At 40.5% G+C, this 24,243-nt stretch overlaps 1 protein-coding gene across 1 annotated transcript in view; it reads right to left on the reverse strand.

The window, feature by feature from the left end:
• The window catches only part of LOC128693266 (uncharacterized), a 181,146-nt gene that overhangs the window by 29,364 nt on the left and 127,539 nt on the right, over positions 1-24,243 (reverse strand). Inside the window, exon 5 of the mRNA XM_070104250.1 lies at positions 13,624-13,771. Within this exon, the coding sequence (XP_069960351.1) occupies positions 13,624-13,771 (148 nt within the window). The remainder of the gene's footprint in view (positions 1-13,623; positions 13,772-24,243) is intronic.

The following is a 24,243-nucleotide window of genomic DNA, read 5'->3' on the forward strand; positions in this document are numbered from 1 at the left end:
TTTCGCCACACAATGGCTTCATCAGTCCAACACAAAGCAGAAGGGTGTAAGACACTGCATCATCATGGGATCTTGATACAAAGAATTCTTCAACACTTGTTCAACCTTTCCAGTTCGTGGGTTCTTGGATCCCTTGTCTTTGCCCACTGGTCAGCTGGGTGGGAGGGGTTGATGCATGTTGAGGGAATGGAAGCCAGGGAGGGATTTTGTGAGAAGCTGCTAAAAGGATAGTATTTGTGCAAGGAATTGGGACTAGGTGTGTTGAGTGTGGTTTCTATTGGGGTAATATGTTTGGTTTAATTGGGGGGCTAGGGCTTGGGGGGGGGGGTTCTATGCGTGGTTGTGCTGGGTAGCCCCCGGGGGCTAAGCAGCAATGCCCATCGATGCATGCCCAGTCTTTCCTTCCGGCCTCTGGTTTCTTTTTTTTTTTTTTTTTTTTTTTACACAGGGTTTGACAAGGTTAAGGATCCCTAGCTTTACTGACAGGCTATTTACAGGTTAAGGATTCCTAACTTTATTGGCAAGCTAAGAGCTGTTACCTACATCAGCTCATTTGAAAGCATTTTTATTGTTATGAGACATACAAGTAAGGAACAGGATGAAACTGGAGCCATCTGTGGGCCAGCATTTTCATTTGATCAACTGACTTTATCTCGTTGACATCATTATGCTGTACGAATGTGTTCCATACTCGAGTCATCCTGGGTATATATGATCTCAGATGGAGTGATGTTCTGGAGAAGGGTACAGCCAGAGTGAAGTTGCTGCTTTCTGCCCGTCTTGTGGCATAAAAGCTTGTTTCACGCTGTCCTCGAAGTGGATCCAAGTGTGGAACTTTAACAATATTGGCCTTGTACATAACAGTAAGGCCACTCACATCCCTCCTATCTTGAAGGCTCTGCTGAAATGACAGATCTATCCAGGCGAGAGATGAGACGTCTTGCTCTGTTCTCTACTCTGTCAAGTAGTCGCAGATGAGAGGGGGGGGGCAGGCAAACCAAGAAAGTGGAGCATACTCAAGGTGTGAGCATACTTGTGCCTCGTACAGAATCTTGCAACCCCTACTGTCAAGCAGATACGAGATACGGCGAAGTGCTGCCTTGTTTGCAAGATTTACAACATGGTTATTCATGGTTAGTTTGGAGTCAAATTTCACCCAAAGGATATCAACTTCTTTTCCAGGTGCCAACACCCTCCCATTCATCCTTAGTACTGCACCAGCATTACCATCATGGTGTCTAGAGACGATCATCATTTGCGTTTTCTCAGGTGCAAATGATACTTGCCATCTATTTCCCCAAGCTGATATAGCTCTCAGCTGGTGATTGATGTAGCTTAGAGCAGCTGGCATTTCTTCTCTTGGATAAGTGAATGTCAGTGTACAGTCGTCTGCATATGCATGTGATTCTGGGATGAGATGAAGAAGGTCGTTGAAGTAGACATGCCATAACAATGGTCCTAGCATGCTTCCTTGTGGAACACTTGCCCAATAGGATGTCTTGCTGACTCCGTTCCATTGAGAACTACACTTAGAGATCTACCATGAAGGTAATCACTGAGAAGACATAGCGTAGAGCCTGCAATTCCCAGTGCTTGAAGTTTTGCTAAGAGGCCCTGGTGCCACACCCTGTCGAAAGCGCCAGCAATGTCCAGTGCTACCACACAGCTGACTTTGGATTCATCCAGTGACTGGTGCCACTTAGTGGAGAGGTTTAACAACAGATCAGCAGCAGAGTAACCTTTCCTGAAGCCATATTGACGATCACAAAGTAGTGAGTGATAGTCAAAAAACTCTGTCATTTGTCTTGAGATTATTGTCTCAAGGATCTTACCAGTGATTGACAGAAGTGACACTGGTCTGTAGTTGCTAATTTCTGCTCTGCTCTTCTTTTTGTGAACAGGGACTACATTTGCCTCTTTCTATAGAGAGGGCCATTTACACTGTACTAGGCAGTGCTGAAAGATGCGAGTTAGAGGTGCTGCTAGCTGGTCTGCACATCTTCTCAGCAATCTTGGGCTCAACTTGTCTGGGCCCACAGCCTTTTCTTGGTCAAGCGATTTAAGAAGGAAATGCACCTCCTCTTGCCTTATTGTCACCACTGACAGTTTTGACACACTTCTTGCAGCTAGCCAAGGAGGGTTCCTTGCTGGACCAGAAACTTGCATTTTGGTAGCAAAGTGTTCAGCAAAGAGGTCCGCCTTCTCTTGACTACTAGTAGAGGTGGTCCCATCCTGTCGATTTAGAGGTGGAATGAGTTCATCAGGCAGATAACCTTGTCTGTCCTTGACCAGGAACCACCAGGTTTTGGAGCCTACCCTACCTGATGCTAGCTTTCTTTTAGTGTCCACCTCCCATTTAGCAATGGCCCACTTTTGAACGTCACCCATATGCCTACAGGCTTGCCTGTGCAAGTTCCTGTTGTAGGTGGTAGGATGTCTCTTATACCTTCGCCATGCTTTGTACTTAGCAGTAGCAGCCTCTCTACAACGAAAGCCAAACCAAGGCTGATCTGTAGGCTTCGCCACATATTGCCGGTGTCGAATGTGTTCTTGTTGTAGACTAAGTATGTGTCCAGTGAAGGCTTTCACTTGGTTGTCAACATCCCCTTGGAGAAGAGCATTCCAATCGGTGGTGGCGAGCTCAGAGCGAAGAGCTGGCTAATTACCTCTTTCCCATAGCCAGGTTGTGCGTGTGGACTCCTCACCTCGTTCTGTTGGGATCTTAAGTGTCGCAAAAACAGCCTTGTGGTCAGACGATCCAACATAGCAGAGAGGTTCACAAGTGACTATGCCTTCTGCCAGATCACTCACTACTGGGTCAAGGGAGGAGCCAGAGATGTGAGTAGTGAAATCAACAAAGTTTCTCATGTCAAACACTGCAAGAAGGTCATCAAAATCCCTCTGCATAAGGTGCTGGTTGAGTTCAACAATTATGATATGTTGACAGTTGTGGAATAGCAGAAAGGAGTCAATATTTTCCATTAGGAAGTTGATGGGGTCTGCATGTTGCCACTGAGGTCTGTACATTGCACATGATAGTACAGAGGTACTAGTGTTTATGCAGAGCTTGAAGAACATCATTTCAAGATGTGTAGGGGTAGCAACATCAATGTGCTGGGCATGAACACTTTTAGAGAAGCACACAGCAACACCTCCTCCTTGCCCTTGCCTGTCTCTTCTCATCCATGAGGTGTAGCCAACAATTCTTGCAAAATTTTCTGGAGTCCTATCATCCAAAAATGTTTCAACAACAGCTATCATGTTGGGACATCGAGTGTTCACAAAACTATGTGAGAGCTGTCCAACATTAGTAATGAAACCTCTCATGTTGGCCGACAGGATGCTGATAGACTGGCTCCTCATGATGATGTGGTCAGCTTGAGGTGGTGGGTGTGTAGGGCATGTAAGGTGCCTGCCCTTGAGAGAGGTAGGGTACTGAGGCAGCTGCAGGGATGTAGGTCTGTGGTCTTGTATAAGGCACAATACCACCTGCTGGGCTGGGATAGGAGTAGCTGAGTGGGTGACGTGTGAGAGTGTTCACCAATTCAGAGATCCTGCTGGTTTGTTCTGAGAACAGGTCTCTAAACAGGTGGTCCTGTCTGTCAAGTTCCTTTTTCTTCCTACACTGGTCCTCCTGATGTCCTTTCTTGTAGCAGTAATTGCACCTGGTATCTCGCAGGCAGTTGTTGGCAGTGTGCCCCTTCCAGCCAGGGACAGCGAGAGCACAGCCTAGGTGCCTGGGAGGGTGGTCTATGATTTGTTGCACCTCCTGTGTTTTGCAGATTTGTCCTCAATTTCTGCCTCTGGAACTGTGTTAGTGGAGGGTGAGACGACTGTAGATGTCTTCCTCCTCCACGTCCTCTTCCACGTCCTCTGCCCCGTCCTCTACCAGTTCTGACAGATGTGTCCCTGCTGTTCGTACTTTGGTACAGTAGGTAATCAAGTGAAGTGACAGTTTCGTGATTATTAACTGCACCAATCTCTGGTGGAGAAACTCCTGACTCAGAACTTGCTGATGAAGCACTGCTGCAAGATTTTGGAATAGTGTCGGCAGGTGTGCTGACAGATGTAGGATCAGAGATGGTATGTGCACTGTCAAGTGGACTGGCAGTGGCTGAAGCAGAGATGTCAGGTGTAGGAGAATTAACAGATCCAAGGCTTCCTTCGTTGCTGGGAAGAGGATTTGTTCCCTCTGTAGTAGTCAGAGGAATTGCGTTAGAATTCCCAAAGGTAGCGTTTTGAACTCTGTCAGTCTGTGGGACCTTAGCGATGACAGAATTCTACCAGTTATTTACCTCTGAGTTGAGCTCAGTGTGGGACTTCCAGTCTTTGTCAATAGTGTCACCATCAGCTGAGCAGCTTACATCACTTGATGTAGGCTTGCATTGACCTTCTACAATAGCTTGAAGGTTATCTAATGATTTGAGGAGCTCATGAAGTGCTTCCCTGTGATGGATTATCTTAGCTGCAACTTTACAACACAGCCCAAGAGGGCAGTCTTGATCTTTGGACAGGAGTCTCTAAGGTAGGACTTCTGAACCTTCCTCCTGTAGCTCCAGGCTTGTATCCACATATACCACAGGATTATGGATATCCTTCAATTTTCTGAAATTTTCAACCTGGATGCAACAAAATTCTTCTTCCAAAATGCAATCTGTGTGGCAGTAGTTGGAACAAGTAGGCTCCTTACATCTAAGAAGAATTTTGTCCCTTGTGGTATACCCACAAACTCTGCAGTAACTACTGGGACAATAGCCAGATAGCATAGATATTCTTGCTATTTTGCGATGTGAAGTCATCCCAGAGGAGGCTTGTAGGTTTCAATGAAGTTCACAGGAGAGAGAGGGTGGGTGGTGGTATCGTGGGTGGGGTGGAGTTTCGTGGGTGGGGGTGTTTATAGCGGGGTGGGTAGTGAGGGCGGCAGTGGGTCGGCGAGCTGGAAGTGTTGCCTTCTCACTATCACTTAATAAACCCTGTTTATACTATCCACTTTTCCACTAAAGGAAGATATTACACAAATCACTATGTTGCATTGTACCAGCCACGTTATAAAGCACCAGATGCTAGTGCATAGCACAAAACACATAATATTAGATGCTCACTGTGAAGCCAATAGTGACGTCACTCCTAAGGCCTGCCGCTGTCCCCTCACTCACACCATATCTTCACCATACCACACTTAAATATCACTGATATTACTTATATTCACTTCAGTGGAGGAGTTGGCTTACTTGTACTAATGTGTTGTAGGTAGTACTTCGTCACTGAGCAGTTTTTATCCTCACCAACCCTCGTATTTAAGTAATATTTAGAAAGTTTGTGGAGCACTCTGACACGTCTTCACCCTCTCTCTCTCTCTCTCTCTCTCTCTCTCTTTCTTTGTGCGTTCTCTCAGCTGCTCCCATTCCTTTCATGGTTTGTCTCAGTTGAGGTACACCCAGCAATATTGTTCTGTGTCCCTTAATCGTGGTTTCCACTGCATTATCCTGTGTTGTGCTATTCCTGTCGTGAGGATCAATTTGGCTGGGTTATTTTATCCCTCTAGAGTATCTTCCAAGCCTCTGAAAATTTGTCACCAGTAACATGCCCTCCCTGTCAGTTACAGTGATGATATTTTTAATCTCTATTTCTTCTGTCTTTCGTATTTCATCATAAGTCCTCTTTTAGCCTCTTGAAGCCTGTGAATAATCATGCACCTCTCTCTCCTCTTCCAACTTCCTTTCTTTCCATATCTTATTATCTGAATTGAGTAACTCATTTGCTGATTCTTATCATCTCCTGTACATCGAGGTTGTCTGACAGCATCCCACAGGGGTCTTCTTCGTTCTTCCTCCTTCATTCTCCTCACATTCCAATGCTGTTCGTGCTCTGATCTTGTTGCTCCATTTCTTCCTTAGCTCCAATTTCTTCTTCAGCTCATTCATTTCATCCTACAGGATATGTACCATTGCCTCTAAGGCTGCAGTTCATCTCTCTTATTCAATGCTTTCTGGAGACACCTTATCCTCCATCGCATTGCAAAACTATTAAAACCTTTTTTCACACTACTGTTCTATCATGCACCTGAACTCAGCTACTCTCTTCTTTCTGGCTTGTGGCATCCTGTTTCTGCGCTCCTCTCGCTTCCTGGTTAGAAACGCTAGCTTCCTTGAATGACAGCTGGTGGAAGGTCTTCAGTCTCTGCGTTTTTCCTTTTGTAGACAGCTATGTATGCTTATTTGAGTGTGAATGTATATGAATGAGAGCGAATGTGTGTTTACTCACCTAATTCACATAATTGTGGTTGCAGGAGCCGAGCCATAACTCCTGGACCCCCTCTTCACTAGTCGCTACTAGGTCCACTCTCTCCTTGCTCCATGAGCTTTATCATACCTATTCTTAAAGCAATGTATGGATCCTGCCTCCACTACATCACTCTCCAGACAATTCAACTTCCTGACAGCTCTATGAGTGAAGAAATATTTCATAATTTCCCTGTGACTCATACGAATCTTCAGCATTCAATTGCGATCCCTTGTTGCTGATTCCTATCTCTGAAACATCATGTCCCTATTTACCTTGTCAATTCCTCTCAGTATTTTATATGTCGTTATCATGTCTCCCCATCCCTCCTGCCACCCAGTGTTGTCAGATCGATTTTCCTTAACCTCTCCTCATAGGATATACCCCTTAGCTCCGGACTAGTCTTGTTCAAACCTGCACTTTCTCTAATTCCTTAACGTGCTTCACAAGGTTTGGGTTCCAAGCTGGTGCTGCATACTCCAATATGGGCTTGACATACACGGTGTACAGAGTCTTGAACAATTCCTTACTGAGGTTTGCAGTCTTTGGCCCCGTAGATTGTACTCTGACTGCGGCCTTCTTTGGCCTTCCCCAATGTTCATTACTTTGTACTTCTTGGGGTTAAACTCCAGGAGCCAGTTGCTGTATAAGGCTTGCAGCCTGTCTAGATTCTTTTGTAGTCCTGCCTGAGCCTCGTCTGATTGAATTCTCCTCGTTAGCTTCTCATTGTCTACAAACGTTCACATATACCATTCACATATACCAGAAACAGCACCGGTCCTAGGACTGACTCTTGTGGAACCTAACTCGTCACAGGCGCCAACTCTGACACCTCATCACGTACCATGACTCGGTGTTGCTTTCCTGTCAGGTATTCTCTGATTCATTGCAGTGCCTTTTCTGTTATACCTGCTTGATCCTCCAGCTTTTGCACTAATCACTTATGTGGAACTGTTTCAAAAGCCTTCTTGCTGTCCAAGAAAATGCAAACTACTCACCCCTTTCTCTCTTATCTTTCTTCCGTCACCTAGTCGCAAAACTCCAATGGGTTTGTGACACAGGATTTACCTTCCATGAAAACGTTCTGGTTGTCGTGGATGTGTATAAGCTGATTTCTTTGTATGTTCTCCACCACTCTTCTCCGGATAATCTCCAAGACTTTGCATACCATGCATGCTTTTGAGGTATCTCATTTAGCAGCCTTTTCACCTCCTCCTCGGTTGTGTATTGTGTCCAGCGCTTGTTGGTGGAGGCCACCATTTCAGCTTCTCGGAGTCATTTCTGACTCCACTGAAAATGCTTCCACAAATATCATGTTGAGACCCTCATGTACTTCATGGTGTTTCCTGTGAACTCTCTTCCTTCCTTCCTATGCCTGATTACCTGGTCCTTGTCTGTTGTTTTCCTCCTAATGTGGTTGTATAACAGCTTAAGTTCAGACTTTATTGTCAATGCTATGTCATTTTCGTATTGCTGCTGAGCATATTCATTTCCGACTCTTCGATTAATCTCATTTCCCTGGCTTGTTTGTCTTCTATATTTTTTCCATTTTGTAGTCCACTTAGTTTTGGCCTCTCTGCACCTTTGGGTGATGCTAGGGACCACGTGATCACTAGTTCTTAGGGGCCATTAATTTGTGATATTCTCAATGTCTGAAATGCTCAATGTGAAGCCCAATCTTGCTGTTTTTTTTTTCTTCTCTCCCCCCCCCCCTCTCTCTCTCTCTCTCTCTCTCTCTCTCTCTCTCTCTCTGGTACTTTCCTAACATGTTGAGGCATGAGGTTTTCCAGTACCACCTCTATGTTTCTGGTCCCTTACAAGATTCCAGGTTTTCCCCAGTGAATTTCCTTGTGATTGAAGTCACCCACTAGTAACTTTGCCCTGCCCACGTGGGCCCTTCTCGTCACTTCAGCTAGTGTATCAACCATTGCTCTGTTGCTCTCATCATATTCTTGTCTTGGTCTCCTGTTGCTCTGTGGTGGGTTATATATATTTGCAATCACCACCTTGGAACTCTTAGTCTGAAGTGTTCCTACTATGTTGTCACTTGCTGCCCCTCTGTCCCTCCTTCCAACTCCTCAAACCTCCACTGTCTTTCCATGAGCAGTGCTACTCCTCCACCCTTCTATGTTTCCTCAAGATCTGATATCCAGTTCGAAAGACAGCATCTGTTATCAGTCTTGTGAGCTCGGTTTCCGTGAGTGTTATGATGTCTTGTGATACCTTTGTGATTCTTTCGTGCCACTCCTCACACTTATTCGTTATTCCATACCTTCAGCTTTTTTTTCAACACTGTATTCTGAAGGGAAGGGGGGTTGTGAGGGCTGGGGGAGTGGAAGATCTGTCAGTGTGCTATGGGAGTGTACTTTGTAAGATGGGGTGGGGTCTCTGAGTGTGGTGTATGGTTTTGGATAGTATATTTGGTTGCTGGGTTCTGTGAGTAGTTGAGTGAGTGGTTACACGTCCTACTCCCCCCAACTCTGGTTGTTCCTTCCTGACTCTAGCCTTGTTTCTCTTTCTTGCTTCTTTCATCTTTGTATCCTTTCTCTCAGTTTCTGTCTTTCTGTTCTCATTCTGCCATGATCTAGGTACACCCTCTGGTGTTTTGCTATTTCTTTTAGCTAGTGTATCTGCTGCAGGATTCTGTTCAGCACCATTTCTGTCTTGAAAATCAATTTGACTGGCTAATTTCTTCCTCCGGAGTATCCTCCTGTTCTCTGAAAATTTATCAGCTCAGTCATATCCTCCTCTGTTTTTTGTTTGATGATATTTTCAATGTCCTGAAGCCGAATTAGTAAAAATTGACCTCTCCCTCTTCTCCTCCCAATGCTTTTCCCCACGCTACTCTGGGCCTCATTCAAGCATAGCCATTGGTGCTTCACTTATCGATTCCTGGCTCTCCCGGTGGCCATGTGAAGCTGTCTGCAGGGGCCTATCACCCTCTCTACCTGCCCCATTTCCCCTTAACTGGTGTCCTTGTGCCCAGCAGCATGCCACTTTTGTTCCTCGACATTTCCTGGAGGTCTGGTCGAGTCCAAACATAGGATTTAACCTCTTCCTTCCTTTTGGTCCCCTATTTGGATATTGGAGTACCTGCTCCTGAAGGCATGCCCCTTCCATTCTTTGGCTCTATATATTTCTTCAGCATTTTCAGTTCATCTTCTAGGTTTTGTATTTTGGCTTCTGCAGCTTTGACTCAAGACTCCCACTACTTGTTCTCTGAATCCACCCTTTTCTCCATTTTAGAGACAAGCTCTCCTATCTTCCTTTCCCACTCTTGTTCCATCCTTCTCCTTGCTCTTTCATCCATTCTTTGTTTCCAGGCCCAACTTGCTCTGTTCCCCTGGGTCTTCTACCTCCCAGCTGGGGTCGCATTTCTTTCTCAGTGAAGCTCTTAATGTTAACCTCTGAGTGAAGCGAGAGCGTGTGCGTGCGTGTGTGTGTGTGTGTTTGGCTGGATGAGAGGGTGGAATTTGTTTTTCTTCAGGGGCTGGTTAACGGATTTGTTTCTATGTATATGTGCGCCTGTGTGTATGTACTCACCTAGTTGTACTCACCTAATTGAGGTTGCGGGGGTCGAGTCCGAGCTCCTGGCCCCGCCTCTTCACTGATCGCTACTAGGTCACTCTCTCTGAACAGTGAGCTTTATCATACCTCTGCTTAAAGCTATGTATGGATCCTGCCTCCACTACATCGCTTCCCAAACTATTCCACTTACTGACTACTCTGTGGCTGAAGAAATACTTCCTAACATCCCTGTGATTCATCTGTGTCTTCAACTTCCAACTGTGTCCCCTTGTTACTGTGTCCAATCTCTGGAACATCCTGTCTTTGTCCACCTTGTCAATTCCTCTCAGTATTTTGTATGTCGTTATCATGTCCCCCCTATCTCTCCTGTCCTCCAGTGTCGTCAGGTTGATTTCCCTTAACCTCTCCTCGTTGGACATACCTCTTAGCTCTGGGACTAGTCTTGTTGCAAACCTTTGCACTTTCTCTAGTTTCTTTACGTGCTTGGCTAGGTGTGGGTTCCAAACTGGTGCCGCATACTCCAATATGGGCCTAACGTACACGGTGTACAGGGTCCTGAACGATTCCTTATTAAGATGTCGGAATGCTGTTCTGAGGTTTGCTAGGCGCCCATATGCTGCAGCAGTTATTTGGTTGATGTGCGCTTCAGGAGATGTGCCTGGTGTTATACTCAGCCCAAGATCTTTTTCCTTGAGTGAGGTTTGTAGTCTCTGGCCCCCTAGACTGTGTGTGTGTACTCACCTAGTTGAGGTTGCGGGGGTCGAGTCCGAGCTCCTGGCCCCGCCTCTTCACTGATCGCTACTAGGTCACTCTCCCTGAGCCGTGAGCTTTATCATACCTCTGCTTAAAGCTATGTATGGATCCTGCCTCCACTACATCGCTTCCCAAACTATTCCACTTACTGACTACTCTGTGGCTGAAGAAATACCTCCTAACATCCCTGTGATTCATCTGTGTCTTCAGCTTCCAACTGTGTCCCCTTGTTACTGTGTCCAATCTCTGGAACATCCTGTCTTTGTCCACCTTGTCAATTCCTCTCAGTATTTTGTATGTCGTTATCATGTCCCCCCTATCTCTCTTGTCCTCCAATGTCGTCAGGTTGATTTCCCTTAACCTCTCCTCGTAGGACATACCTCTTAGCTCTGGGACTAGTCTTGTTGCAAACCTTTGCACTTTCTCTAGTTTCTTCACGTGCTTGGCTAGGTGTGGGTTCCAAACTGGTGCCACATACTCCAATATGGGCCTAACATACACGGTGTACAGGGTCCTGAACGATTCCTTATTAAGATGTCGGAATGCTGTTCTGTTCTGTTCTGTTCTGTGTGTGTGTGTGTGTGTGTGTGTGTGTGTGTGTGTGTGTGTGTGTGTGTGTGTGTGTGTGTGTGTGTGTGTGTGTGTGTGTGTGTGTGTGTTTGTGTGTGTACTGACCTAGTTGTACTCACCTAGTTGTGGTTACAAGGATCGATTCACAGCTCCTGGCCTCGCCCGGAGTGTGTGTGTGTGTTTGAGTACGTTTGTACAGAGTTGAGGGAGTGTTGCTTGTTTATAGTAAGTTAACGGTTGTGTGTGTGCGTGCATGTGTGTGTGTGCGTCACATATATACACAGATACAGTGTGTGTTGAGTAATGACCAGAGCTTTTGTAAAATGGGGAAGGGAGAAGCATGGATAAAGATGGAAATATGGTAAAAGGGTGGGTGGGGTTAGTACGTTTAGTACTAACGTCTGTCAACACAAGGACCACTATGGAAATACGTCACTTTTTCTGACTTTTTGGGCTATCCAAAAAAAACCATATGCATCTATGTATGATAAAATTATCTATGTAACTGTTTTTATGTGTATGTGTACCTAAATAAACCCACCTACTTATACTAATGGAATAACGAAACGAGAGATTTTGCGGCTGGAAGCTGATTCAAAATCACTTGTTTCGTGATTTCATTAGTATATTGACTGCTCTTGAAGGCTGGTACCCCAAACTGGATGAGGTTGAAATCACGACCACATATGTCCTTGCACCAGGAACAACATGCTCTGTACTGCTGAGTGCCTGGTGTTTAAGGATTGTTGGTCCAGTGAATAGAGGGATGCATATCTTGTTCAGTTCTCACAGGGCTGGGCTTGGGAACGCAGAATCGAGTCCTGGCCAGCCACAGTTTTGCAGTAATTTGGTTAATGTGCACCTCAGGAGATGTGGTCACTGTGATATTCAACCAAAGATCATTTTCCTCGAGTGAGGTATATGACATTTGACCCCCGTGTCTCTACTCCGTCTGTGATCTTTTTGTCCTCCAAGCAGCCTGTCCGGATCCCACTGTAGTCTTTCGTGATCCTTTTTTGCTTTCATTCTCCTCATTAGTTGCAAGTTTTCTGCAAGTTAGAAACCCTCTCTTCTTATTTTTCGCCCTGCTCATTCCTGGTCCTCCACTATCTTTATTACCGTCCCTATCATGTAGTGATAAGGATGGCTTTTCAATATTCACTAATAATTCTACCTTATTCTGCCTATAAATGGTTTCCTGCCCATTCCTATTGTATTTTATTGCTTTTCCCAAAAATACTATACGTCTCACTATCTCTAGTTTAAGGCCCTAACAGCTCCTTCCTTCTCATTGGCCAGTGCCCCCACACCTGCTTTACATAAGTGAGCCCCAACCCTGGTATATGCCATATCTGCCATAGAAAAGGTCCCAGTTGTCTATAAATGATACTGCAATATCCTTACAGTGTTTGTCAAGCCAACAATTAATACCAATCGCTCTGGAAAACAATTCATTCCCATCTTTCCATGGCAAAATGCCACATATTAAAGGGTGCCCTCCCTTCCTCCTAATTATGTCTATCACTGATCTATACCTGGTAATCAGGTCCTCACCCTTATGTCTGTCAACATCATTGCATCCAGCACTGAGACAGGTAATAGGATTGATCCTTTTACCTCTCATAATTTTGTCCAGATGGTCAATAATATCCTCCATCCATGAAAACACACCCTCTATCACCTCTTCCTGTATCTAAGACAATAAGCTCTATCCATAAACTTAACCTCACTCTCCCCAACTAAAACAATGTTCTTATCTTGACTGGCGGTATTCATCGTGACGTTCTTGAAATCTTCGTTGGGATGATATTCGCTGGTGTGTCTAGGTTCGTTATCTCACACTCCTCTGCCAAAACTGAGAAGGAATTGCTGGTTACCAAAGTAGTCTCCTGGACCTTCCTTGGCTTTAGCATCGTTCCTTCTATTTCAAACTGCCTCTAATCTTTGGTCCGAGCATTGACACAGCTGTTCTCCGTTACGTTGATCCGGGAATAATCCTTGCAAAAACCTTTCAGTCATTGAATCTCACGTCCAGCTTCCATTAACTCTTCTTAAGCTGAATATATAGCTGCTCGTAGTCGAGGGAAGCCATCATCACAATCTCAAGAAAGCTAAGAACGGAGAGCACACTAGTTACATGTTTAGAGGAGCAAGACCACTTCTTACCCTATCCCTCACAGCTTCATACTCTATACTTCACAGTTTCGCACTGTACCTCATAGTTTTGCACTTCGTACCTCACAGTTTTACACTCTGTACCTCACAGTTTTACACTCTGTACCTCACAGTTTTATATTCGGTTCCTCACAATTTTACATTCCCCATTTGAATTCTGTGTACCTAAAATTTAACATTCTCGCAACTTAAAAATTAGTTATCTATTATTTATCTATCACACATAAGATTTGGTGCGTGTGTGCACATACCATTCCATACACTATCCATAGATATGTGTCAGTGCCATACTAAATACCCTCCATGTACACTAACCATTTGGTGGTTCGATGAACTGTATAGTGAAGTTGAAGACGGGAGCTAGAGCTCGCAGTACCTCAACATCACGACCGAAGAGATAAAGCACTGTTCCGTTTCTTGCCCGATAATACAAGGTACTCGGCTCCCACTCGAACGTCACTACCTGCAGGAGGGTGGACTGTATAGAGTACTTACCTCCCACTGTAGAAATGTCACCATTCAGTTCATATAGTAGTGTTCAGTTTTTACTGTAGGAATGTCAACACAAGAGAGAAAGAGCTGGAGGACAGATTATAGAAGAGTACTCGACTACCACTGTAGAAACGTCACCACCTGCAAGATGGTACAGGACATTAAGAGCTTTGCGCCCACTGCAGAAACATTATCGCCTGCAAGAGGGAAACATTACAGAGTACTCAGCTCCCACTGTAGAAACGTCGCGACCTACAGAATGGTAGAGATGTAGTGTGCTTATCGCCCACTGTAGAAACGTCTTCACCTATAGAAACATAGAGATAGAGAGTGTGCTCGGCTCTCACTGTAGGAAGGAAGTGTTTCCATTATCTACACATTAGGTGTTCCAGTGGATCCCTGTAAGTGATTACCGGATATATTCTACTTTTTTTTATTTTCCTTTACTTTTTTTTTGAAATTTCTTCCGTCAGACTTTCTTTTCGACTTGAGAACGACACAAATTTTCACACTTGGTTTACAATAATGGGGGAGACGTTTATGCTACTATTCACATGTTTACATTCCCTCCAGTCAGGTGTTATATATCATATTTACAAAATTTCGTTTTCGTATGATAATTTCAGGAAGACTGTTCTGATTACTTCACACATTTATTAATTGATTATAACACGGTATCGTTTTGCCAGTTTCAATTGTAAAATAGTGTGATTTTTCCCCCACTAAATCATTCTAAATATAACTGAAAATCCATTGGCTTCAATGATCTTGCAGCAAGTATACTGTTTTATTTATTTTTCGTAGGAGCAAAATTGTGAATATACAGAAGCAGTTAAAGCAAACTGGGAACAGATGCAATCTGAGCAATAATTGTGGATGTCTCTTTTGATCCGCTAAAATCTTTCAGAGTTGATGTTTTTTTTAAAGAAAGGAAGATCCAGGCTGTTAACGGGCTGTATTGGGTCTCAATTTTTTCTTAAATAAATTGTGACACTGATATCCTTGAGGTCACTTAACAGTGCCTCTTCTGACCGGCTTCACAATAATAATTGTGGAACATTCAGTAAGAAAGATGATGTCTTATAAGTTTCGTCTGTTTGGAAAACTTACTAGAAAATGCCTTTCAGATAGGCTTAAAATTGTTAGTGGGCTTTATTAAAAGAAAGATTGGCATTTTCATATGCAATTTTCCTATAAACTCTGTATTTTTGTGTTGAATTTGGGTGTGAAAGACCCAAATTGCCAATTGTATTGAAACAATTAAATGAAATATGACTTAAAAATAAAATTAAATATTTTTGGGGTCGAAGTGCAAATATTTTTAAACAGAATATGACTAAATAAAGAAATATGAGAAATGCTAAAAACTCACGTTTTTATTGTGTTATCTAAATTACACAAGATTAATGAACCCTTAAATACCTAATATTTACACGATTTTTAAGCAAGAACCATGAGCGAAATGGATATATTTCGGCCTGGCACTGAAAGCAGAACTGCTCACTATTTAACAGTCATATTTTTAAATGCTATTTGATTGTATCTAGAACAGTTACATCTATAATAATATGAAATATGAAATCGAATACTTCTTAAGTGAAAATATTAAAAGAATATTCGCCACTTAAAAGCCATACGCAGGATAAAACAAAATCCCCTGCATGATAAAACTCACATAGGACAGAACCCACCTATGTAGAAGAGAGGAAGGACAATGAAAATATACATAACGTGTAGGAGGAAGTAGATTAGATAGGATTAAGGTCAGGTAACGAGTGTTCTGAAGTTCAGAGCGTTTGACAGTATAATAAGAAAGGAATGCATCTACATAGGCAAAGCCAGGATTAAGATTCATATTAGAAAAGTTAGACATAATGGATGCGTATGTGATAGCTAGAGGAAGGGTTGTCAGTTTCAGCAGAGGACCAGTTAATAGGATGATTGAAAAAAACACTTCTTTCGTGTTCTTTAGATCTGTCAGGAAAAAAGCGGCTAGTTTCTCCAAAATATTGGGAAGGGCAAAAGTACCAGGAAACAAGAGTGCCAGGGAATGAACTACAAAGAGTGATAATTTCTGAATCAAGTAACAGAGGGGTCACAAAGGCGGAGGGACTGATCATCTTAAAAGTTTATCTTCAAAGTTGATGGACGGATTACATCGTCTTCACGTCTCCACTACTTCTTGACGGAGGGAGCATTGTAAGGAAATTAGTGTATGCAAATGCCACGGTTGAAACATCACCTACGTTAAATCTTACAGATATCTTGATATAGACGGACCCATCATATCACAACTATATAAGAAATGCAAAGACAGGCTAAATGTTCGCAAAGCTTTTACTGGCTATAACCCCAACTTTGGTACTAATGTGAGAATAGTGAAAATGTTGTACATAGCCTATATTAAATCCTAAATTGATTATACTGCACCCATCTTAAAATTAGCTAAGGAAAATTCTCTCCGGCTCTTATAGTTAATGTAAAGTGAAACCTTCAGAACTATTCTTGCTGTCCTATATCTAGCAAGGTTCTTAATGTGAGGAAGAAGTTTGGGGTTTCAAGTATCATTGGTAAGATAATTGAGGTTAACCCTGTACTTGGTATTAGAATGTTAGGAAATGAACCAGACATAGTCACTACAACTCTTACTAAATATCAAGAAGGAATTACAGATCTAAATGAATTATAAAAACTTGCAGTTATATTAAGTTCATACCCTGCATCAACTGTATCACAACAAGAGCACTTCACCCCACTAAGGAAGTTGTGTTCACTTAACATCACGTACCTGCAAGCACATCATAAGGAATCGTTCAATAAGAAATTTCTCCCTTCATGTTTCTAAGCAGGAATCTACAGGCATGTGCTCGTGTTACTATCTTCTTACATAATGACTTTAGGAATTGTACTGAGATAAGCATGAAAATTAACAAATGAGCGTGTACTCTGCGAACTGAATTGTTTGCAGTCCTAATGACGCTAAAGTTAACTTATGACACTGAGCTTGACTCTGTAATTATTAATTTTTCTCTTTCATCACCGAAGGCTCTTGACTCACATACTAACAACATGCTCATTGGAAAAGCTAGATATAGATACTCATTATTATTATTATAATCAAGGGGGAAGCGCTAAACCCGGAGGATTATACAGTGCCTGGGGGGGGATGTGGAAGGCATTCAGGCTTAATTCGGGGAACTGGAGCACAGATCCAATTCCCTAAATCAAGAGCCCCTCACCAACATCAAGGAACCTTCCTTGAGGGGTATAGATACTCAAAAATCCGGAAAAAAGAGGAATAATGTAAAATTGTTATAGATTCCATCACTCACTGGATTGTTCTTTCATGGTATAGTTGATAAGTTGTTCAAACAAGTTTCCTGAAGGAAAATGTAAAATATAACTCTGGTGTGTTTATGTCTAGCATTAGGAATAAAATTTGGAGAGAAATAAATGATACTGAATGTTTTAGGAATTCAGATAGAAACCTGAATAGATCTATCAATCACTATGATAAAATAAACAGTACTTATGGCAGTCTGGCAGACTGCCAGTATGCAAAGTATGTGGCCCCCCAACTTATTGGGGAATTTTGAGATAAATAGTATAATAACCTGTGTGACATAAACATATTTCGGAAATTTGCGTGCAACAGATAAATTAACTGAAAATATAAATCCAGATATACTCCTGTTAACCCATTTGGGGTATAGTTCGTAGGAATTTTGTGAATTCATACGCTCTTGTGCTACCGTCCACGGGATGGATATGCGGTGCACAAAATCTACTGTGCATTAACTTGCGATAAAGAGAAAAAGAAAAGCCTTTATGAGAGGGAGAAGAAGCACACTGAACCCAAATAACTCTCTATAGGAGAAAGAAGCCTACGACAACGTTTCGGTCCGACTTAGACAATTTACAAAGTCACACCGAAACGTCGTCGTAAGCTCCTCTCTCCTATGTGCGGGTTATTTGTGGATTGTTCCAGTCACGGTATTGTGACTTTTTGTTATTATTCACACTGAACCACTAGCTAGGATAAACTTGTCAATGAACAATGGACGATTGACAGAGATATGGAAAATAGATGATAGTCCCAATACTTAAGAAGACAGACAAACAGGAAGTGTTAAGTAAATATCAATATCACTGACATACATGTCTTGTAAAGTATTGCAAAGGATAATCAGGAAAGAGACAGAGATCTTGGAACGAAGTGATTTCATAACTGTATTATTCAGCACAGGTTTAGAGATGTCCAGTTTTGTCTTACTAACCTGGTGGAGATCTATGGCAAATTAGCAGAAGTGAGAAGAAGGATGAGTACCTTGCATATTCGTGGATCTCGAGAAGGCATTTCATATAGTTCCTCAAAGGAGATTAGGGCCAAAAATGTTTAAGAAACGCCCTGCTGATAATACTGTGATATACTTAATTTTCATCTCTCTCCCAAAAAAGAAGTTGGTAAGTTTTTGACAATTAGTAAAATATTTGCCCTTCGCCCTTTGTAGAAATAATAACTGCTGTTACTAATATTATTATTATTATTATTATTATTATTATTTTTATTATTATTATTATTATTATTATTATTATTATTATTATTATTATTATTATTATTATTATTATTGTGGAAAATTGCATTTACTTGGATGTATAATTATATACATAACAGTAAATGAACATTGATAACTATTATTTATCAGTTAGACAAGTAGGAATTTGGGACATTTAGGTCGCAAAAAATGTCCCCCTTCGATACCTACCACTGTCATATCCACAAGTTGCTCTTTACTTATTAATTAAATGAAATATACATACACCAGGAATGCTGGTAAATATATAAATTTGTGGACTGTATATTAAAAATAATAAATGTTTATATATATATACACAATTACATAACAGAAGGAAAATATATCTTAATATCATTCACCAATTTGACTGGAGATTAATGTGTATCATACTCAGAAAACCTCACTGTCTAAATTTATGAAAATACTGGCCAGAATTATACACAAATCTAGAGAGCTTATCTGAGGTTCCTGGAGCTGTCTTGTCCAGTCGTCTGATATCTCAAGTTATGCAGGAATGCATATACACCAATTTCGCCTCCTGTTTGAGAGGCAAGAAAAATTCTTCCCCATTCACCGTTTCTAATACAAATTCAAAACCAAGATGGCGAGTCCCCTTCTGCGCAGACGCAGACTCTCCGTTTTCTATGACATAAATATTATTAAATACAGTATGGCCATCTATATACATATAAATACAGAATTTCTCGAAAATATATACAGTATTTTCCACACTGCGGCCGGCCAGAGTTCGTTGCTAAACGACTCAAATTGCTCATTTGACAATGGTGGAAGACCTGGGTACATATAGGATCTGGCATCCACACGGCGACATGTTACACAAGTTTTAATCACCCTTTATACACTTTGCCGTCCTTGTGGAATCCATAAAGTTTCCCTAATACAATTTAAGGTATCTTGTACCCCACCATGCATTACATTTTTATGGGCATTTAGAACAATCAAATTTGTTAGATGATGAGTTTTGGGCAGTAAGATAGGGTGTTCAGCATAATCACCCAATTCAGCATTTTGTAACCTACCTCTGCACCTAATTACATTGTTCTCTAAATACAGCCCCAATTTCTCTATTATGGAACCTTTCACAATTTTTCTTTCCATCATCAAGTTAATCTCATTTCCATAGATTTCCTCCTGTACCCTCTTTATCCAATATTCAAGAGGATGTGAAAACTTAAATAAAATATTCATCTTGTTTAGAAATTTAAACACCAATTTAGTTACATTGATTAGTTTGGGTAAAGAAGAATACCTATTTATATCAATGGCTAAGGGAGGACAAACTATTGGAGCGGTGGTCACAGTAATTTCAACAGGAGCAATATACGCCTTTTATACAGGCCAATTAGGTTTATTTACCAACCAGCTTGGTCCTTTAAACCATGACGCAGCATTTACAAATTTAGCATAAGGTAAACCTCGAGACAAGAAATCAGCTGGATTCTCCTCACCTGGTATATGATTAAATGTTAACATATGCTGACCCAAACTATTATACTTCTCTTGCATCTGATTAATTTCAGTCACTCTGTTTTGTATGAACACAATTTTACTGTTTCCATTATGAATCCATTGTAAGGATACCTCATCATCAGACCAAATTACAGTGTCGCTAATATTTATCTCCTGCAACTTATTTCTTACATAATTAGCTAATTTGACACCTACATAAATGGCTGTTAATTCCAACTGAGGGAGGGTACGTGATGTAATTGGAGACACTTTAGCTTTAGGCATAACAAGAGAAATAACACTATTACATTGAAGGTAAGCAACTGCTCCATATGCCAAATTTGAAGCATCACAAAAAATGTGGAGTACATTTTTCCCATTTGGATTGGCCACCTGGCGTGGGAACTCCAACATTGGAATTTTCTCATAATTACCAATTAATTCATCCCATCTGTTAATGAATTCCTCAGGTAGAATTTCATCCCAAGCACATTTAAGTTTCCATGCTTCCTGAATTAATAATTTCCCTCTTATAGTAAGGGGTGACACTAAACCTAGTGGATCAAAACATTTGGAAACTTCAGCAAGCAAAACTCTCTTAGTTAATTTATTGGGCATACTGTAATTATTAGGTTTTAACATTAACAAATCTCTCTCAGTATCCCAAGTTAAACCCATTACATTACTACATTTTGGCACTTCTTCTCCAGGGTAATCTTTACTTATTTTGTCCTTTAATTTGGATGAATTACTATTCCATTCCCTCAGAGGCATATTTGTACTTTGCATTATTTTATTAGCCTCTCCATAAGTCATTAACAGTTCCTCTTCAGTTGACATCACACCCAGGAAATTGTCCACATAAAATTGTTTGCTCATTACTTTACTCAATGGACTTTCCATACGTTTAAGTTGTGCATTTATCGTCGCTTGAAGTAGGAACGGACTGGATGTAGCACCAAATAATACGCTCCTAAAGAGAAAGGTTTTCAGAGGGCTAAGTGGATCACTAGGATTCTCAGGCCATAAGAAGCAGGTACAATCCTGGTCAGCCTCTTGTAAACCCACTCTTAGGAAAGCTTTACTTATGTCAGCCGTAAAGGCATAATTTTTCATCCTGAAATTTAATAAGATATCTCCTAATTTTTCCGTCAACGACGGACCTGTCATCAAACAGTCATTTAAACTAGGTACATTTTTGTTACTCCTGGCACTACAATTAAAGACAATTCTCAGAGGAGTTGTCTTAGAATCCTTCTTCACTCCGTGATGTGGCAAATAGCGATCATAAATTTTGGCTTGCTCAGGAGGTACCTCTTCTATAAATTTATTAATTAACTGCTCAACAGTTATATCATTATAGGCAGTTAACAATTCTGGTGTCTTACTCAGTTCGCGTAGCTGAGCTTTTAACTGCCCATATGCCATTCTGTAATTAGTGGGCAATTCTGGATGGTTCAATCTCCACGGAAGTCGTACCCAGTATTGTCCAGATTCAAATTTTACATCTCTCACGTATTGCTCCTGAGTAAAAGAATCGTCTGGACTTTCTTCATTTACATTTATTCCAATGCTGTCTAATTCCCACAATTTATGCACTGGATCAACACCATCCTCTATGGAAGAATTATACTGGGGTACAACTTCATGAGTAAGACACACAGTTATGGTATTTGTAGTTTCCTCTAGTCATGAATTATTATTACGAGGAATCCTACCATACATTACATGGCCTCCAGCAGTCTTCAAAAGGGTGACACCACATTTCTTTACCATACCCTTTACAAAGGAGACATAATAGTCACTACCTATCAAAATATTTATTGGGCCTACAGAATCATCACTTACACCAGAAGGTGCTAAATTTACATTATGTGAGAGTCTTTCTGTAGCTTTACTAAGTCCTACTGTAGATATTTTCTCTGGAAGTCTATCTACAATTACTGCATTAACACGTTTTTTCTCATTGCCCAACCTGACAGTTACATAAACAGTGTCATACAACTGAGACCTTTTATCCGAGAGAAAACCAGATAATTTTAAAGTTGTGGGATCTCCCATCTGTACTTTCATACCATCAAGACATTTACGTTTTATGAAAGTACGCTGGGATCCCTGGTCCAATAATGCATTTACATTTTTTGATTTATGCCTTTTATAATCAATTTTTACCTGTAACACAGGTAAGGCTACTTCAGCAAAACCATCATTATTAACATTAGCAGCAATTTTTACATTAGCTACTGTTTTGTCAGGATTGTCAACATTATCATTATTATCAACATTGTCATATAGACCCTTACACATGACTATATGGTGTCTTCCTTTGTGACATTGATAACAGTTGTTTAATTTAGCATGACAATCCTTTACATTGTGATTACCTAAACATCTGATACATGTGTTACGTTCCTCCAATCTTTCAACTTTATCATTCCATGAATTGTATGCATTGCAATTCTTAGAGACAATCTCTCCTTTCTTTGACTGGTTTCTTATTAACTGGGCTACTCTTAGGAGGGTACTTATTCTTCTTACCTTGTGGAGAATAATTATTTCTGATTTCTGCTCCTTGATATGCCCCTATGTAACTCCTTTTAGGAAATGAATTTTGATTATTAACATTAGGATAATTTTTCTCTTTGTGAAACTTAGCAGATACCTCAGAGTTATCATGTGTTGCATCTTTAAAATGAGTTAGTTGGCTGGTCTGCAACTGCACAATCAATTCTTGTAGACCTAGTCTTATTTCCTCCAGACCAAAATAATCTTTGTGATATTTATTCGAGAACCATTCAAGTGTTTTACAGCTTAATTTATTCTGTACCATGGCACTCAATAACCAGTCTGATTCCTTCAGATTATATTTATTACTTAAAGTTTTGAGAGTGCTCTCCAGTTGAACTCTAAACTGTTGTAAACCTTTGTAAGTGTGATCTGGGGATTTTAAATTAACGATGATATTCACTAGATCCAACCTACTTTGTTCTATATTACCATAAGTGACCTTCAACAAGTCAACTGTTTCCTTGTAAGAGTCATCTACATTGGGAAAGGCTTGTATGAGTATGTGAGCATCTCCTTTTACCTGTCCTTTGGGGTAAAATAATTTAGTTACACAGGCTAGGTCACTCCTGTCATGCACAGCTGCTTTAAAAATTGACCAAAAATCCTCCCCATTTTCTCCAGGATTAAATACAGGTAAACATAGTTCTGGGAGTTTTGGCGAAGACATATTATTTGTTGGAGCAGACTGATTAACTGCCTGGTTTACACATTTTAATTTATTCAAGGCCTGACTTTTACAAGAAAGAATCTTTTCCTCTAATTCATAATACTGATCTACTTCAGTCTCATCTACACATTTTACTAACAAATCTCCTTCATATTTGTTGTAATATAATTTGTATGAATCATATCTATTACCTAAAGCATCTAAATACAATTTTAAATCATCAGTATTCACAGTTTCTTGATTCATTAATTCCAAGCACTTATTATATGCCTTGGTTACATGAACTTTCTTACCCTGTAGTGATGCTTTCTTTACTCTATATTCCACATGTTTGTCTTTATTAATTTCCTCATTTTCAGCCATGATGCAATGTATTAAATTCAACCCAATTAATAACACTGATTACAACTCACAACACTGACACAACTTAACTTTGAATAAATCCCAGCTACTTGACCTCAGCAATTACATGTAAAAAATTGTAATATAAATTTTAAATACACATTAATAATGTTAGCTACACTTGAGCTTAGCAATTACACATGTAAGAAATTTATATATAAATTTTAAATGTACATTAATACAAACCTTTAGCCAGCCTTGGCTTATCAAAATTATTGTACAAATTAATATAAATCCTTGCCAGAATTTGGCATAGCAAAATTAATATTATACACATTGATATAATTAGCAACACTTGCCTTATCAATTACACATACATTGATATAAATCTTGTCCAGAATTGTCTTATCAAATTAATATTGTAATAATTATAATCCACTACACATTAAGTAAAATTAATATTATACACATTAATATAATTAGCAACACTTGGCTAATCAATTACACATACACTGATATAAATCTTGGCCAGAATTGTCTTATCAAAATAATATTATACAAATTAATATAAACTTAGCCAGACTTGACTTATCAAAATTAATATTGTAATAATTATAATCCACTACACATTAAATAAATTTGTGAACTTAACATCCACCTCCTTCTGTCATTTCACATATAATTATTAAGTAATTAACCAATTAATGACTTCACTAATTACATCCGGTTTGAAGGACCAACGGGCAAATTAAATGTGGAAAATTGCATTTACTTGGATGTATAATTATATACATAACAGTAAATGAACAATGATTTCTA

The sequence above is a fragment of the Cherax quadricarinatus genome, chromosome 90 (genome assembly GCF_038502225.1).
Source record: "Cherax quadricarinatus isolate ZL_2023a chromosome 90, ASM3850222v1, whole genome shotgun sequence".
Taxonomy (NCBI): domain Eukaryota; kingdom Metazoa; phylum Arthropoda; class Malacostraca; order Decapoda; family Parastacidae; genus Cherax; species Cherax quadricarinatus.